General features: G+C 45.0%; 1 protein-coding gene across 1 annotated transcript in view; it reads right to left on the minus strand.

Moving 5' to 3' along the window:
- The window catches only part of F11R (F11 receptor), a 346329-nt gene that overhangs the window by 192862 nt on the left and 140438 nt on the right, over positions 1-13029 (minus strand). The window contains exon 3 of the mRNA XM_069642857.1: positions 1568-1675. Within this exon, the coding sequence (XP_069498958.1) occupies positions 1568-1675 (108 nt within the window). The remainder of the gene's footprint in view (positions 1-1567; positions 1676-13029) is intronic.

The following is a 13029-nucleotide window of genomic DNA, read 5'->3' on the forward strand; positions in this document are numbered from 1 at the left end:
GATGTGTGGCAGGAAGGGAAGGCGGTGGAGTTTAACACACTGGTGGATGACATCAGCCTACACCTGGGACAATATATCACGTACACTAGACTGCTGCGAGGATAAAAGACACCTGGTCAGTGGCGTTGCTGGAAAGTCAGCCTGACACGGCCATAGAAACATTTCAAGATGTGTCTGACTGAGGCCATGAAATCTCCCGAATCTATGAACTGTTGATGTCAAGAGTGGGAAAGGAAGTGACCCAGTTGAGATGGGATTGGGAAGAGGAAGCCGGGGAATCCATGAGCGATGGGTTGTGGGTGAGGGTACAGAGATACCACAAAAAAAAATCCAGGAACGTGAGGATGCAACAAATCCAGTTATATAGTTCATCCACAGAGCATACATGACCTCTCAGAAGATTGCTAGGTTTAAGAATGCAGGTACACAAACATGTCCTAAATGTGGGCAGGAGAACACGGGACTGATGCATATGTTCTGGGCATGTCCTGAAATAAGGCAATTCTGGGGAGATAGCCCATCTCATGGCGGAGAAAGAGATAAGGCTGGATGTGGACTCCCTGTGGGCATGTATGGTGGGAGGGTTTCCCAGACCACGTAATCAAAATCATGTGACTAAACCTAAAGACCTGGCTTATATATTGGCTAAGCGTAGAATAGCCATGAGCTGGAAAGCAAGCAAAAGACCAAGAGTTGAGGGGTGGTGGCACAATCTTTGTAAATGGGCAGATGCGGAAACGGCGGTGTGGAGTGAAGCAGCTAATATAGAGGGTCGGGGGGAGGAAGCAGAGACATTGATGGCTTGGAGACACTTAGTAGCCACGCTGTCAGTATCTGTCCAAACTGACCCAGAAGATGATGGTTCCTCGGGGGGAGAAGGAGGAGAGGTGTCCCCAGATAAAGTGGTAGAAGGTGGTGGTGGGGGGGTAGGATCGGGATAGGGGTGGGGGCAAAGAGGAGACAGTGGACACAGCATAGAAACTGTATAGGAGACCTGGAATGCATAATTGAGGTTCACGGTTTGGTTTTTGTGTTTTGGTTGGGGTTTGTTGTTGGAATTAATAAAAATTGTTTAAAAAAAAAAAGATTTGTAGAACAAACCTCCAACCAGAATAATTTAAGGGGCAGTGCCAACACACATGAGCAAGGTCACCCGGCTCCCGCATCAGTGCCTGCATTAGTCGGGCTAAGTGGAATTCATAGCATGCAAGAGAGGTGGAGACAAATACCATCAGAAGCACAACTTAAGTACCCCTTCCTTCACAATGGTGCACCAACAGCTTTTTTGGGCCCTGGTCCATATCTTCTGCCAAGATTCCCTTGGGACATCCAAATGTACTTCACACATTTCCTAAACTCTTAACCTCTACACAACAAAGACTTTGATTGGAGGTCCTTTTTCCAACCAAACCTTTGAGACATTAAATTGTCCTGTAAGCCTGTGGCTTTTGAAAAAGCAATGTCAGCTTAGTGCACAGTTTCATCTTGAAGAGCTGCAATGTCAATTGACAGCAGGTAATGCCAACCCACTAAAATCCAAATCCATTGCACAAAAAAGTCAAATTACCTGTGAATTTGTCAGCGTAGTATATCAATTTCGTAGAGCCTTCTTTGTCCTGAAACTTCCACTTCACATCAGGATCTTTAAAATTATTGGTGCATACGAAAGCAACAGCTAAAAAAATAAAAAAAATAATAAAGTTAAGGCTAAATGCTTAGCATTACATTTAAAATTATAGTCCTTATGTATGTGGGCATGTAGACACCAGGTTCTGTGCTTGGATGCGACTTGTCTTAGACCTGTAGGTGCAGTTCCATAGGAATAATTAGTGTGGATATGCCCAAGACCACAATTAACTTGTTTCCTTAAATATTGCGCATCTTTGCGCTTGCCCTGCTCTATTCCAAATTAGAAGATTCTTGCGTCGTAAGAATTTCCGTTGTGACCATGCATTTCTTTTCAATCAGATTAGGGATTTATTATTGGAGTGATCAGAACTATCTGAGGCCTAAGCCAATACATATTTCTACGTGTGCTGTCTTTTTCAAGGCTTAGTGCATCACATTATGACAAAACATGCATAACATTGGCAACAGGAAGCAGGATACAATCCGGGTTAGAATATTGACAAATCGTTAAAGTACATACAGGTGAATAAGAGATTAATAAGAAAAATGACAATAAAATTATAAGTGGTGTTGGTTATGCATCAAATGTAAAAATGCTAACTTAATCAACTATCTTAACTTAGGGACATGTAAATGCAAGCAGTCTCATGCCCTGCTCAAATGGTTCAGATGATATGCTGCCGATGCCCGGCACTACTATCTTGAAAATCAGGCATACCGTTTATTGCATCAGTGCCTATCTAACAATATTAATGGTTGTAAATGCCAAGTGTATTTATTGAGACGTCTGCTAGTACTCGCCTATTTAGACATTCTGGTCTTTTATATATTGTCCCCTACATCGCATGTGATTTAGGGTTCGTGATTAGAGTTTCTGAAAGTCATGAATGAGCTTCATGAAGGATTTTATATAAACTTGTGTTAATTTCTTCTTGGCAATTCTAAGGTTATGCTCGAAATCTCATGGTGTGACCATTCTGCAATATAAGTGAATTGAAAACATGATGCCATCACACGTTAGTATCCAACATTCATAGGAGTATGGTGTGAAAAACTCATGCTAACAGTAAAGACAGACACGCGATCACAGTTGAAGGGCGTTTATTTTAACTGTATGCAGGTTGGAAAAACACCTAAGCTAAACCTAAATCTAAAATGGGAGCAAGCGTCGACAATTAAAAAAAAAAAAATAAGGCAGTCCTATTGGCATTTTGTCAAATAAAAAGGGGCCCATACTAAGAAACCTATTGCCAAACCTTACAACCAATAAAAACTATCACACACCTTTTTTGTAAGAAAAGAAAGAAGTGTTCACAAATAATTTGCGAGGATGCGGTAGCTTGGATCTCCCTGTCCCACGTTTGAAGCACGAGGTAAGATAGGAGCTTGGAGCACAGCACACACTCGAGCTTTCCCAACACGAGTTAACAGTTCTAACGTCAGCAATCGGGACCCTTGACGGCCAAGTCTTGTTCCTCTTGAAAGTCTCTTGCCTTCGAGGGCCTGATGTATTTACTAACAAAACAAAAGCGCCTTTAACCAAATTAAAGTTATCTTCCACAGTTCACACTGGGTGATGATTTCATCCCTGGGTCACCCTCTTCTGGGCGCCAACCCCTCTACTCGCAATCTTTAATGTCTTTTCAAACAGTTCCAGTGGACAACCCCTGGCCGGATTTCCCTTTGTCAACACTGTTTCTCGGGACTTTAGACTTTGCCCCCTTCTTGTTAGCACCCCTCTTTTGGGTTCACTCTTGCCGATTTCACCTTCACATTTATCATCAATGTTCACAGGATTCATTCCCCTTATTTTCTCATGTTTGTAGATCAAAGTCTTTTGATTGTAAGGGGATTTTACTATACCTCCTGTATGACCTACTTTGACCTCTTCGGCTGGCTCTCCTACGATCTTCTGGTTTCTGGATCGACCAGTCTCTCTCGAGTTAACGCCCACGTGGTGCCGGTTTCCTCGCAGCTGGTCTCCCACTTAACCCTTTCTACAATTCTTAAATCTTAGTTCAGTTTGCCACTTTGTGACTTTCATTCACCACAGCCTGGCTCTTATTTGCTCTCCCCTCGAGTCGCCAGCTGTGATTAACCACTTGGCTTTCTTGATAACTGGAGTCAAGGCCGGTACCATGGTAGCAGGAGTTTTACCCCACTCCTGCTTATCAGCGTCGACGCGCTCTGTGTAACATTGACATCTGCTGCAAGAAACATGTTCTTTTGTTCGTGGTCTTAGGCTCTCTTCCATGAAGGTTCCACAGGCCTGGGACGAAAGGGGGTATGGTCAGTTCTCTACTCATCACCCTCTCGCTTCCTGCCGTCTTTCTGCTTTTCTTGATCTGCCGCGCCTGTTTAGCAGTCTCGTTGTGCTGTCTGCCGTGCTCATATTGTGCTCTCTTGCTCCACCTTTTATCCCTGTGGGGAAAGGAAAGGGTTGTCAGGTGTTTGTGATTCTGATCAATTGCCTGACTTTGCCTGAACCCTGTATTGGGACATGTCACGTAAACTGCTCTGGTGTTAGCCCTCCAATTGTGGCTTTTATTATATTGCACTTCTGTTGGTACCTAGAGCATGTTCCTAGCAATGAGGGGTGCAGCTATACTCCGCTTACGTTAACAAATTGAGCATTCTGGGGATTACGGTCTCGCTAACCTGCATGTTATCGTCAGGTTGGGTGCTGGCAGTGGCAGCCTCTGCTAGGGCCTTCTGGTATTGGTTGTTTCAACAAACAAAAAAAGGGGGCCAGCCAGAGTCCTTTGAATGAGCACTTCTGCGGCGCCTGACCACTCTGCAGCTGGCCCTTCTCTGGCCTTCCCAAAAGTTCAAACACACACTGGTTCTTTGTTCACAAGTTCCTTGCATTCATATAATGTTGCTGATTTCAACCTTGGGATCAACACAGTTTAGGTTGCCATCAGCTTTCCCCGACTCACCGACTGTGCTGAACCCGTTGGCTTGTCTTGCTTCTGGATTGAAGGATGGTACCACAGTAGCCAGCGTGCCTCCCCGCCTGTGATCAACGCAGGAGACCCCAGTGCCCAGTTGACACCTGTCGCACCACACGCAAGCTGTCCTTTCTGGTCTTGTAATTGGCTTTTCAGAGGCTTTGCTGGTCGGAGTTGAAAAGGCAAGGGAACTTCGTGCCTCGTCGTCCTTTCAGGTCTCGCCGCCTTTCTCCTCTGCTTGAACTGCCGGTCCGGAATAGCTGCTTCCTTGTGCATTGGGCCTTGCTCGAAGAGTGCTCTCGTGCTCTGCCTTTTATACTTGTTCGGAAGGCAAAGGACCGTCAGGTGTGTGTGCGACTGTTGTCAATTGCCTGACATTTGTGTTGGGACATGTCAGGTAAACGGCTCTGGTTTTAGTCCGTTGTCGGTCACGGTGTAGGAAAGTGCTCATGCTGGAAAGGTGGGTAGAGTTTTTGAATATCCTACGGAGTAGGTTGGGGACAAGATGTTATATGGAAGAGGGTACCGCGGCTCATGTACGTGTCCCACTTCCACTCCCCGAAAACCCTTCATCCAGGTGATCCTCCCCCACTGGTCCACCCCCATGAACTGGATGCAATAGCGAAAGCCGTGTCCTAGCCACCTGGATGTCAGATCCCTGGGGAAGTCTGACACCTTCAGGTTTCTCAAATAGGAGAACGAAAATGTCACTATCAAAAGGAATAGTAATGTGATTCTTAAATACTATAACTCGCATTGACTTAATTGCCTGTGGTCAAGTGTGATCCTGCCCTTTCCCTCCACCTCAGTTGAGGCTGTGGGAAGTGGACATGGAATCAGAAGTCATGTTGTATGATAATACGCACCCCAGGAGGTGACCTAGCGCGTGGGACAGCCGTCCTGAGTTTTTGTGCCCATCAGCATAATTTTACAAATACAGCCAGGAATTGTGTGAAGTTCTTTTGGACTCAGAGGCACCATTCTGAAGCATTATTCAAAAATATGCAATTGACAATGAGGATAGTAGGTTCATATATTTTTAATCACATCTATTGTCTACAAGCTCTAATTTGCATTGCACAAGCTATAACAAAAGCAATTACAAAATAGCACATTACCATACAAATAAAAAGAACTGCTACGTGAGCAAAGAGCATGGTTTACATTAACAGAAAAAAACAAGTGATCATTTTAGTTTAGCAGCTTGAGTGACCTGGGGTTTATTCTATTTTGAGCTATGATATGCTACGGAGTGGTGTAACATGCCAAACGCCTTTAGTCTCAAAATGCACACAGCAAGACTTACACATTTAACTTGCGCTTTTAGGCCACTATGTGCTGCATACGACCCGATCACGGTTTCCTATCCAGCTGGACTTTTTTATCTCCCTCTCACCCCTCTGCTCTGGGACCTGCGTCAGATCTCTTCCCAGCCCCGAGGATTTGAGTCTGCTGATTAATTCACAAAAGAATCGCTCTTCCCTCCCAACAGTCAGCTTGTGCTTTATATCCAAGACGGGACTTAGTCTGTGCGTCATTTCTGCTACCTTTAAAGCCTAATGCTCAAGAGTGTTCCTTTGCTTAAACCTATGACATTCCTATATGCAAACTTAAGAGACCAGTGTTTTCTAGTGTCCATTGGTTGTTTCACTATAGTAACTGTGCTTCCGTTCAATGAACGGGTAAAGCGCGTCACTCGCTTGCACACACCTTCAAACTCCATTATATTAAATGGGCTTTTTAAGGGGTAACACATGTCACTTGCTCATACACACTCAGCTGTGCGCATGTATTTTGGTGCTTCCTGTCCTCGGACTGCCTATCAGATTTAAATGGTGTAAAAGCACCTCCTGACCTTGCTACATGCAGTTTCAAGACAGGAAAGTTCCATTAGCAGTTAAGTTTCTCTGCTGGAGGGGGAAGCTCTGATTTCCCGATCATCGCCTTTTGCTAAAGCCAAGCAGCAAGTTATGCATGTGTTCTTTACTAAACCCAGGTGTGTTATTCATTCAAGGCACTACATTATCTGAAGCAAGTGTCTGCTTTTGTCCCTTGTCAACATCCCTTGCATCATGTGGAAGCGTGTGACTTGTAGTCAACGAACATTCGTAGCCTCTTGCTGTTGCTATTGACTGTTCCATCTGTAAAGTCGCCTGATCTGTGACCAACTGTCATGTCAGGCTTGATGTCCATTATCCAGAATTCATAACAGCATGGCAATGGGGCACTTAGTCCTCCCCTGACTATAATATGAAAGCTCAAGCTGCATCAATTAACAGCTCAGAGCTTTGGCCAAAAATGTGCCAAAATTGAGATCACAGAAAACAATATTCTTTTAACTTGTTGCATCCCCCACCGAGCACGGCTATTGCGATAATGTGGCTCGAGCTACATCAACATCGAAAAGATGATTTCTTTTAAGCCCAACCTATACTTTGTAAGGTTCTAGTCCTCACCAACTCTAGGAAAGTATAGGGAAGCTTTATGTGACCCATCACTGGATAGAGGCCGCGATCTACCCTGGTGTATGCATGCTAGAAAATTCTGCTAATAATATAGCTGACATGGACACTCAATTCAGCAACTTCTTTAAGTTGAAGGAGAAGCCCAGCCTGTGAAGGGAGTGGCAGGTGACTGACAGATGATCCAGGACTTGCTCGGAAGAGCACGCCCTGATCAACCAATCATCCAGGTAGGGGTAGACGTGAATCCCCCCGTTTCCTGAGATGCTCTGCCACCACCACCATGAGCTTGGTGAAAACCCTTGGGGCAGAGGTCAATCCGAACGGCAGGACCCGAAACTGAAAGTGCGAGTCGCCAACCGCAAACCTCAGGTACTTCTTGTGTTTGGGATGAATCGGCACATGAAAGTAAGCGTCCTTGAGGTCGAGAGACACCAACCAGTCCTGAAATTGAAGGGCCTGGAGGACTTGAGAGAGAGTAACCATCTTGGACTTGTCCTTCCTGAGGAGCTTGTTCAAACCACGCAAGTCCATGATGGGTCTCAATCCCCCGTCTGTCTTTGAAATAAAAAAATAAGGGGAATACCAATCCCTTGTTCCTCTCCGCTACAGGCACCAGTTCTATGGCGTCTTTCTCCAGCAGGGAGAGATTCCCTGGTGGATTGTCGTGAGGCCTCTGTCGGAAAGGAAGACAGTAGCCGTGGGCTATGATCTCCAGAACCCACACATCTGAAGTAATGGCACGCCATTCTACAAGATGCTGCGCCAGCCTTCCCCCAACCGGCGAACATGGGACATAGCCTCATGACTGAGCGGAACCGGCTGTGGCAGTGCCTGAGGGCAAAGAGGCAACTGCTCAAGTGACCTTGGCACCTAGAGTACCTAGTTTTCCACCTCTGGTACTCCTACGTTGGCCCCTTTGACTTGCAGCTCCCCTCGATCTACCAAAGGAAGAGTAGTATCGAAAGGATCCTCCCCTCCATTGCTGTCCCCTAGGACGAAAAGGCAGAGGTTGGCGAACTGCAGCTCTCAAGGACTTCACTTCAGCTTTGGAGGTCTGCAACCTCTCAAGGCCTCGTCAGCCTATCTGCCAAAAAGATGGTCACCATCAAATGGCATGTTGAGAAGACGGGCTTGTACATCCGGAGCAAACCCCGACTTCCACAACCACGTAAACCTGCGCATCACGGTGCTCGCCGCCATGGACCGGCTGGCATAGTCTGCCACAGTCTTCCACGTCCACACCCGACTGAACGGATGCACATATCCTGTACCAGAGCAAGCAAGCCATCCCGTTCCTCCCCCTCGGGAATATGTTCAGCCACCAAAGAAACAATTCCACAGAGTATGAGTTTAACGTGCTAAGGCACACACAGAGTTGGCTGCCTTCAAAGCAATACCCCCTGAAGAAAAGACTTTCTACGCCCAACCGTCAAAATGTTTGTTGTCCCCATCAGGAGGGATGGTAGGGTACGACGCCTGTTTTGCTGGAGCCATAGCCACCTGCACCACCAAACTCTCCGGAGTAGGGTGCATGGACAAGTAGCCGGGGTCACCACTGGCTGGGTGGTACGTTTTCGGCAACGACTTACCCACTGCCGGGAGACTCACCTGAGCAGTCCAAGCCGCCGCCACCCTTCTTTGCAAGGACATATGGAATGGCAGTACCGGGTCAGTTGGTGGACCTTGGTCCAAGATATCGGTCAGGTCATCCTGCAGAAAATCTACTGGTGGCGCAGACCACCCCAAGTACTCTGTCACCCTCGACATCAGCCGCCTGTACGAAGAGTCAGCATGCATACCAGGCTCAGGCCTGCCAAACGTAACCTCAGGGGAGGTATCAAGACCACTGGCGTTGTGCAAAGACTGACGCAAGTCTTCAATATGGCTATGACCAGACAATATCTCGTCAGGAACCTCATCCAGAACCAAACCTTCCTCGGACCCTTCCCCCACCTCAAATATAATCCAGAGGCTGGAATAAATCCCTGGAGGAGGGCACAGAAAAAGGCTCAAAGATAGGTCTCACTGACTTCTTCAGTGCCTTCCTCAGGGTTTCCACCGAAGCACGGGGTACCTCCGATAAAGCATCCTCGAAAGGAGTAGAGGGCGTCTAGCGTGGCGCCGATGGCTTCGACACAGGCCTCGAAGGCGGAGCCCGGAGTGTGTCCTTCGACAGCCTCGGCGCCGATAACTTCCTCAGAGGCAGAGCCTCAAGAGAGTCCCTCGACTGACATGGCGCCGATGGCATCGAAGTCTTCTTCGAAGACCTCACAGGCTCAGACGGTCTCGAGGGCGTCGAGGACCGGGACCTGGAGCGGGCATGACTAGAGCGATCCACCTTGTCTGATCGGGACCTCAAAGGCGCCCGATCGTGCCATCCACCCAAGCCCGAAGGCGTGCGAGCGGTGGCCCTAGTGCATTCCCTGCCGGCTTCTTTCGAAGGCGCAGACGGAACGGAGTCCTGCGATTGAAAAATCACCATCTCTGTGCGAAAGGCATCCCACGCAGGAGTAGAGTGCGTGTTGGGACAAGCAACCCGCCGATGGCCGGAGTCCTCGGACGAGGAAGGCGACCGGTGATGGCGCTTCCGTGAATGCCTCGAAGAGGCAGAGGAATGGCGGGAACCACTCTGGGACCGAAACCCCCTGGACTTATGCCGACGAAGCAGAGAGTCGCCCCTCAAATCGTCGGTCCAAAGTCCAGCGAATTTGGACTTTCGGGGCTTGGAAACCCTACCGACAGAAAGCTTCTTCCGCTCCCGCAAGGCCTTCGATGTTAACGACTGGCAATTGTCACAATCCTCCGTGGCGTGGTCCTCACCGAGGCACCAGAGGCAGGCGTTGTGCGGGTCTGTCAGCGACATCTTGGAACCGCAGTCCCAACACTTCTTGAAACCCGGCCGTGGGGTAGAAGACGACGAAGACATGATATCTTCACAAACGAACAGGTTCGAAGAACCGAAAGAATATAACTCAGAAGGACCGAGGCGCGCCGAGATCTCCGAAGCGAACACGTTCGCGGAAAAAACGGAACTGAGGCTACAGGCGTCGTGCGTCCTACTTATAACATCCGGTGACGTCGGCTCGACGGAGGCCCTCGAGGACACTATCGATGTAATCGACACAGGACCCGAAAATTTTCCAAAGCAGCACAGCTGTGGTGATTACCTGTCAGATATGGAATACGTTGGAGAAACCAATCCCCTTGAAAAACACTTCTTTGCAGTGTACTGCAAGTGATTTCAATCCAGCATTCCAACTAAGTCAATGCCTAGTATGGGATGCCCAATGGAAACCCTTATTTATATATTTTTATGTCAAAGTTCTTTTAATTCTGGATGATGTACCCTTATATAATGCCCCTCTCTTTGAATCTCCCCGACCTCACTGAGCCAAGAAGTAGGTTTGTTTTGCAAATTAAAAGATTGATTTGAAGAATTGAACAATATATATAGATTACACTTTTATGAATAATATCTGAATATCACACTTATGAATATGAACAGTGATCATCAAGGGGCAATATTACAATATCAACAATCTCTTTAATCAATTAAGAGTCGGAACAGGAAGAATAATATATCAGAGAATACGTTGTATGGTTCAAGGAAATGCAATGATGGGAAAGAATGCAACACAGAAATAAAACTTGATATGACTTCAATCAAAAGACAATATAATCACTCTTTCCCCCTGTTGTTACTCCCTCCTCCCAGTATGCAATATGAAGAGGTGGAAGAGAGCACACAGGTTTCAGGAATAACAATGAATAATGCAGTTCAATCCCAATTCCCCCAGCAAGCTTAGAGAGAACAGGTATGATTTTAAACAGGTCAATTGCTTTTAAATGTGGTTTGAATTGAATGGGGAAAAATGCTAAAAATGATTTTAATTCAAAATGCTAAAAATGATTTTAATTCACTAAATGGATTCAGAACTAGTGAGAGTTGCTTGGGATTGGTTCAGGTCAACACTACCAATGATTGTAGAATGGTTAGCAGATGGAAAACGAAATTCAGACGTTGAAAGCAATAAAGAGCTATTTTACATGGAGTGAATTTGAGCCAACTTGCACATTTGTGGCAATTTTTCTGCGTGCAGGAAACGTGATTACGGAACAACTATAAGGAATGTAGTTTTGGGTTTGTCTGAAAGCTGAGGATGTTAGCTTCAAAATGACATTTAAATTTCGTCTCTAGGACGTACAGTTCAAAAGTTAGAGGCTTTTGTGAAGGAAGATTTTAAAGAAAGTCAAGATTTCAAAATGAAAGATGCGCTTTAAAGATTTAGGAACCAATATGGACTTATGCTAAGGGGCTATGAAAGTACAAGATACCCAACGGTACAACCACCAGAACAGGGCGCCTTCCACTCCAATTGTTGTGTGCTAGGACACTGGACTTTCTTCAGAAAATATCAGCGCACAGATGATTATCGCTACAATTATCACAGACTATATAATAATAAGAATTCAGGATGGACACAAGATTCTATAATGAGTTCTGGATAGGTTGAAATGGATTGAATAGGATTACTTTAACTAAGAGATGACTATGGACAGTTCTAGACTAAATACTCACTCCTGTGGCTTTGGAATTGTAAGTGACTTCAATGCAGCACTCCATCTAAGTCAATGCCTAGTCTGGGATGCCCAATGGAAGCCCTTATTTATATATTTTTATGTCAAAGTTCTTTAAATCTGGATGATGAACCCTTATATAACGTCCCTCTCTTTGAATCCCCCTGAGCTCACTGAGCCAAGAAGTAGGTTTGTTTTGCAAATTAAAAGGTTTATTTGAAGAATTAAACAATATATAATCACACATTTATGAACGAAATTATATCTGAATAGCACACTTATGAATACGGACAGTAATCAACAAGAGGTATTATTACAAAATTGACAATCTCTTTAATCACTTAGGCGTATGAATATGAAGGATACTATAGCAGAGAATACCTCATATGATTCAAGGAAATGCAATAATGGGAAAGAATGCAACAGAAATAAACTTGATATGATTTCAACAAAAGACAATATGATCACTTTTTCCCTTGTAACTACTCACTCCCCCCCCCCCCCTATGCAATATGAAGAGATGGAAATGAGGGCACACAGGTTTCAGAAATATTAATCAAGTCAATCCCAGTTCCCCCAGCAAGCTTAGAGAAAACAGGTATGATTTTAAAACAGGCAAAATACTTTTGAATGTGATTGCAATGAATGAGAAAATATGCCAAATTGATTTTAATTCACTAAAGGAGATTCAGCACTAGTGAGAATTACTTTAGATTGGTTCAGGTCAACACTAGCAAGGATTCATGAATGATTATCAAATTGAAAACGAAATACAGCAGTTACAAACAAGAAACAGCAATTCTGACATGTGTTGAAATTGAGCTAAATTGCAATTCGCTGCAATTTTTCTGTGCGCGTGAATCGCGATTACAGGAAAACTATAAGGAATTGGAATGAAAAAGTGTGGAATTTGTTTGATCAGTGTGGGAAACCTTTAACTCTGCAACCAGTGTCTACAAATTGTCTTTTCATATAATATAACCCACATTCTTAATACATACATTAACCAATTTCTTGCTTCAAGCCTTTTCAGAATATAGTTTTAAATTGTCTCCACCCCTGAGCAAGTCTTTCTTTGGCATAGTTTGGGGTTCCATGTTCAACTTGCAAAGAAATCGTTTTAAAACGCCAGCTTTCTGGTAGAGGTGAGCACCGGTATTCCACCCATTTTGACAGCTTTCTTTCCATCAGTATCTTTAAAATAGGATTTTGCTCTAATAGCATATGATTCTTTGCTGATATTGTATTAATGTGGATTCTTGCAGTAAATTATGTGGAACACCCAACAAAGAGGTTGGATCTTTTAGGTGATTTTGTGAGCCATGATTTTAGCAATTTTTGACAATCAAGAAAACTGATTTTTTTAAAACTAGCTCTGTTTCTTTTGCCATCAGCATTGCTATTTC

This window comes from Ambystoma mexicanum, chromosome 1p (assembly GCF_040938575.1).
Source record: "Ambystoma mexicanum isolate Mex_15411 chromosome 1p, UKY_AmexF1_1, whole genome shotgun sequence".
NCBI lineage: Eukaryota > Metazoa > Chordata > Amphibia > Caudata > Ambystomatidae > Ambystoma > Ambystoma mexicanum.